General features: G+C 43.7%; 1 protein-coding gene, 1 non-coding gene and 1 pseudogene across 2 annotated transcripts in view; 1 reads left to right on the forward strand and 2 right to left on the reverse strand.

The window, feature by feature from the left end:
• The window catches only part of TOMM20L (translocase of outer mitochondrial membrane 20 like), a 9,875-nt gene extending 9,273 nt beyond the window's left edge, over positions 1-602 (reverse strand). Inside the window, exon 1 of the mRNA XM_030884869.1 lies at positions 530-602. Within this exon, the coding sequence (XP_030740729.1) occupies positions 530-602 (73 nt within the window). The remainder of the gene's footprint in view (positions 1-529) is intronic.
• Positions 603-2,284: 1,682 nt separating this feature from the next.
• On the forward strand, positions 2,285-3,451 carry LOC101653101 (annotated as a pseudogene).
• Positions 3,452-4,536: 1,085 nt separating this feature from the next.
• Positions 4,537-4,736, reverse strand: LOC115868790. The gene has a single exon (XR_004045772.1). It is a non-coding gene; the product is annotated as a U2 spliceosomal RNA (small nuclear RNA).
• Between the last annotated feature and the right edge of the window lie 355 nt (positions 4,737-5,091).

Consider the following 5,091-nt stretch of genomic DNA (forward strand, 5'->3'; position numbering starts at 1 on the left):
CGCCCTCTCCCACCACGCCCTGCCCCCGACTGGCAGAGCCCGCCGGGCCGCCCACCGAGCCGCCAGAGCCTCCGCCTGGGTCACCCCACTGGTCACTTAGCGCCTGCCCTGAAGCCCCGTCCTGGAAGGGCCAGTCCGAGGTCCTCAGTCATCGCAGAAGAAAGGACACTTTAAAGGAGCTTGTATATGCAGCCTAGAAAAATATTGGCCTGCCCGTCGGAGCTCTCTCGTGGTTCCTCTCTGCCCACTGTGCTGTTTTCCACAGGAATCGACGGGGGGATGTTTGCTATGGTTTTTCTTTCTCAGCCTGTTAATATGGTGCCCTACAATGGCTGATTTTGTTTTTAACTCAACCCAACCCTGCAGACCTGAGATAAACCCCACTTAGCCCGTGTTATGCAAGGGGGCTTGAGGAAATGACCCGGGGGGCGGGTTTTGCCTTCCACTTCCCCCATTTGTGGGTTTTTTTAGGGAGTTTAAAGGTTTCCAGGAAATTAGGATCAGCAAAAATGAAGGATATCGTTCTTGCGTTTGTACTCCCTCTTCTCTGCCGTGCTGGTAAGCATGCCTTGTCTACTCCTCAGCCTCTCAGCGCATGGCATCGCTGCCTTTTCCCTGCTCTGGCACGTGGTCCAAGGCCCCTGTATCACTGATCGAGGCTCCAAAGGCACGCTCTCACGTTGACAGGAGTTTCTGTGGGTCAGGAAGCCCGGTCGGTGGTCTGCTGTCGCTACCTCCACCTCTCTCTGCAGGGATCTTGGACACACACTGCTCCAGAGCAGTTATTTCTAGATGATTTCTGGGACTCTGTCCCTGCTTCTGAAATGGCTCATTTTATATCTAGCAAAATAACAGGACTGACCAATCCTTGAGCTTAAAGTCCTCTACACCTAATATTTGCAGTCTCCCACCCAACCGCTTGATGAGTTATAAAACTATGGATTTAAGAGCCATACCAAGTAATTTCACTTCACAGGTCTTCAAAAAGTTTGTGGAAAAGTAAAATTAAAAGATCATGGATTTTTTTTTACAAACTTGTCTTCATTGTATTATACTTTTAATATTTCATTGGATTTGATTTTCTAAAATTCTGATGAGACTTTTTACATAAATTTTAAGTTTTCTTTTAGTTTTCTTGCAATGCCTTTGTCAGGCTTTGGTGTCAGAGTAATGCTGTCCACGGTGAGTCAAAAGTATCCCTTCTTTATTTTTGGGAAGGAATTGTTTCATTTTCCAGGTGATTTGAATGTAACCCTTGTAAAAAAACTGGGCATAAGCTAGGTGTGCCTCCTGGCTGATGAGACATTGATGCTCAGAGGGTAGTGTCCTTTGGTATGTGAAAGATTTGGGACCCTCCCAGACTTTGTCCTCTGGATCTCATTTGTATAATTTGCTGAAATAAAACTAAAACTAATCATTCTAAGTTCTCATTCATTCTAGTGAATTATGAAGCCTGAGGTGAGGGGTTAGTGAGACTGAATTTGTAACCAGCTGGTCAGTGAGGGGGTCTAGGGACCCCATGCTTAAAGCTAGCTCGGAAGTCTTGAGCACACTTGGAAATCTGGAGGATGTGTAAGATCTGACCCAGCATTCATGGTGAGAGGGAGAACTTCATTTACAGTCTCTCTCAGGATTTTAAGTTGTTGAAGTTACCAGCAGTGATGTCCACGATGTTTTGTTATTTTTTGTCCATGATATTCTTGTTGTTCTTAGGTAACTGTAGAATCTCTAATAATGTCTCCTCTTTCATTCTTCATAGACACTTGTGTTTTTTTCTTGATGTCTACATAGAGCTTTATCAATTTTATCTATCATCTCAAAGAACTAGAAATCTCCTTTTAAAGTCTGTCATTGTCACACTGAGTCCATTCTCCTAAAATCCCGAGTACAAGGTATACACAATGCATTCTATCCATATTTTTGTATTCATCTGCATGCATAGTCCTTTTAATGTCACTTCTCTCCATTAAACACCAGCCCTTTCCTCATGTTTTATGGCAATACTTTAGTATGATAAGCTATAACTCACCAAAATCCCATGGCCAGGTCAAATGAGAGGATGGCCCAAGAGAAGGCTAAAGGGAGGTGAGGTAGGGCAACACCAGAACAGAGAAAGGAAATTCAGAAGCAATGAAAGATGGAGGCGATGGCGGCTGAAGACCCAAACAAATGACAATAAAACCAAAATTTAAGGTAGGAGTCTTGAGGTATTAAACTGGCAACTTAGAAGAGATTAGAAAGAGTAGGTACAGGATGGCAGTGGAGCAACTCTCTGCTCGGAGACATGGCCTGGAGTCCAGGCCCACAAGGCCAGCCTCACTCTGACATGGTTGCCAAGCGCAAGAGAGGGAAGTGATTCAAGTTTCAGGAGGATTGACTGGGGCAGATGATGCCAGCTTGGATCGGGCCATCGTGAAGTATAGATGAGTCACGAAAGCCATAGCCCAGCGGTTCTCAACCTATGGGTCGCAACCCCTTAAGGGGTTGAACCCTTTCACATGAGGAACTGTATTAAAGGGTCGTAGCATTAGGAAGGTTGAGAATCACTGCTGTTGCCAATGCCGTTCAGCAGGAAGTAAATCTCTGTGGAAGCCTTCCCAGGTTCCTGCAGAGGAAGCTCTTGCTGGGGCTGGTGAGCCCTGTGACATCATCAGCTGCAGTGATGCAATGGATGCCCAAGAGAGAGCATTATGAGAGAACAGTCTCCCGGAAAAAAGAAAAGCATGAGGCACAAAGAAGACCTGGACAGGGCTGGAGGAGAAGAGTATCCCATGGAAATCTGGCTTTTGCTGGCTGGCCTCCTAAATCCTTCCTGAGGACATTGAGAATTTTCCCAATTTGTAAGAATGCCTGGACTGTCGCACTGCTGCATTTTGGACCAGGTTCCACAGAAGACACTACACACTGGATGCCTCTCTGTCTTTGCACTTGTGACTAGACTCAATGGAGAAGCTGGGTTGCCTCTGGCATATGTGATCCAATCTCTGTATCTCACGTATGCGCCATTTGCTATGCTCCAAGCCCCAAGAACCCTGCCATTCCAGAGAGCATTCCCAACACACTCAAGGATACCAAATGCTTACTTTTCTTACAGAAAGGTCGTTGGCAATAGAAATCAATGTGGGAATTCAAGTTCAAAGAACAGCCCCGGAGGTTAATGAGCAAATGTGTGGGAGAGTTGCAGCTGGCTATTCAGTATAAAGATGCTCATACCAACCCAGACCAAGAATGCTGCCTCCTGCAGGTCACTACCCTCAATTTCATCTTTCTTCTGATTGGCATGTGGCACCAGCGAGTGGGACTGGTGTTCCAGGTCTCTCCTATCCACAGTGGCTGGAAGATGCACAGTGAACAGAGCACATCGCAGTCAGCCTCAACCCAGTGCAGTGTCCGCCTCTTCGACTGGTGGGTGGCACCTTCAGTATCCGTTTCGTTCTCCCTGAGAGTGTAGTTAGTGCTTGCCAGCCCTGGGGGCTTCCCTGGGCTTTGCAGTCCATTCGTAATCAGATCCCAGTATGGCAGCTGTGTATCTGGTTAGTTATGCCTGTGCTCTTCAGACTCCAGGGGCTTCTGGGTAGGAGAGAGAGGGAATAAATCAAAAGGAAAACTAACTGATTCATAAACCTATTTTCCTGTAAAAACTTGCATTTCAAAGGAGAACCATGGCCCTAATTTCTGCTCTAAAGTCCCATTTAGTGCTATTGAGTTTGTTGTCTATTCTTTGATCCCAATAAAAAGGGATGATCTTGCTCTAGGGCAGCGGTTCTCAACCTGTAGGTCGCAACCCCTTTGGGGGTCAAATGACCCTTTTATAGGGGTCGCCTGATTCATAACAGTAGCAAAATTACAGTTAGGAAATAGCAACAAAAATAATTTTGTGGTTGGGGGTCACTACATGAGGAACATATTAAAAGGTTGCTGCATTAGGAAGGTGGGGAACCACTGCTCTAGGGGAAAATGAAATTTTTTTTGAAAATGGAATTTTTGACTCTCCAAATAAAGGATGTTTCAGCATTCTCTTATGGATCAGAAGACCCTTCAAGCCCTAAAATTGATGCCACTGTTGCTTCTAGTTTAGCTGCCCTTCAAATCGAAGTGATTCTCTCCATACCCTTCTCCTGAAATAAAGTAGGTGATAGGGTTTTCAGAATCTTTAAAAAAAGAGTAAATGATGTAATCCAAGTAACTGCTTAATTTTTAATAGTAAAACTTGTTCCAAAAAGTACTTGAGAAATTCTCAGATACTAGAGGAAGAGAACACACAATTTAGGCGAGGTAAAATGTGAAAAATAAGAATTGTATTTCTACTCAGCCCTGATAAATAATATACTGGGTTACTTACACCTACCTTAGAAGATAGAGCTCACAATTTCTGGTCAGATGAAAGAAGTACGAAAGGGTCCTGATATATTTGGAGTGCTGGGTGGGGTAGAGGGAAGAAATCTCTCCCATTTCTTTCTGCTGTATAAAATAGGAACTGACAAAAAAGTAACTGCTGATTGATTAAATTTGCGTTCTATCTATACTTAGACAAAGAGGCAGTAACCCAAACAGAACAAGGAATAACACGTTTTAAAATCAGAAAAGATGTGTGCCAAGGTTGTATCCTTTCATTTAATCAGTCTTTTTTTATCATGTTAACTGAAGAAGCTGAACAATGGTGTGGGGATTGGAGGAAGACTCATTAGCAACCTGTGATACTACACTTGATCTTAGCCAAAAGGCCAAGAAGCAATAGCAATCTGTGATACACAGATAACACTTTTGCTTGCTGAACGCAAAGATCCGGTGTTTACTAGTAGAGATCAAAGACTCAGACTTTCAATAATGAATTACACCTCAACATAAAGAAAACAAAAATGGTCACAACTGGTCCAATAAGCAACATCAGGATAAAATCAGGAAATATTGAAGTCACTGATTTCATTTTACTTGGGTCTACAATCAACTACGGAAGCAGCAGTCAAGAAATCAAGTGACATTGAGAATGATGATAGCAACAGATGTACAGATGTGTTTGACACAATGCATATATGTATGGATTGCAATAAGCATTGTACGAGCTCTCAATCAAATGATTTAAAAAAATCA

Source organism: Echinops telfairi, unplaced genomic scaffold (assembly GCF_000313985.2).
Source record: "Echinops telfairi isolate 266 unplaced genomic scaffold, ASM31398v2 ScPeMD7_18;HRSCAF=68, whole genome shotgun sequence".
In the NCBI taxonomy this organism is placed as follows: domain Eukaryota; kingdom Metazoa; phylum Chordata; class Mammalia; order Afrosoricida; family Tenrecidae; genus Echinops; species Echinops telfairi.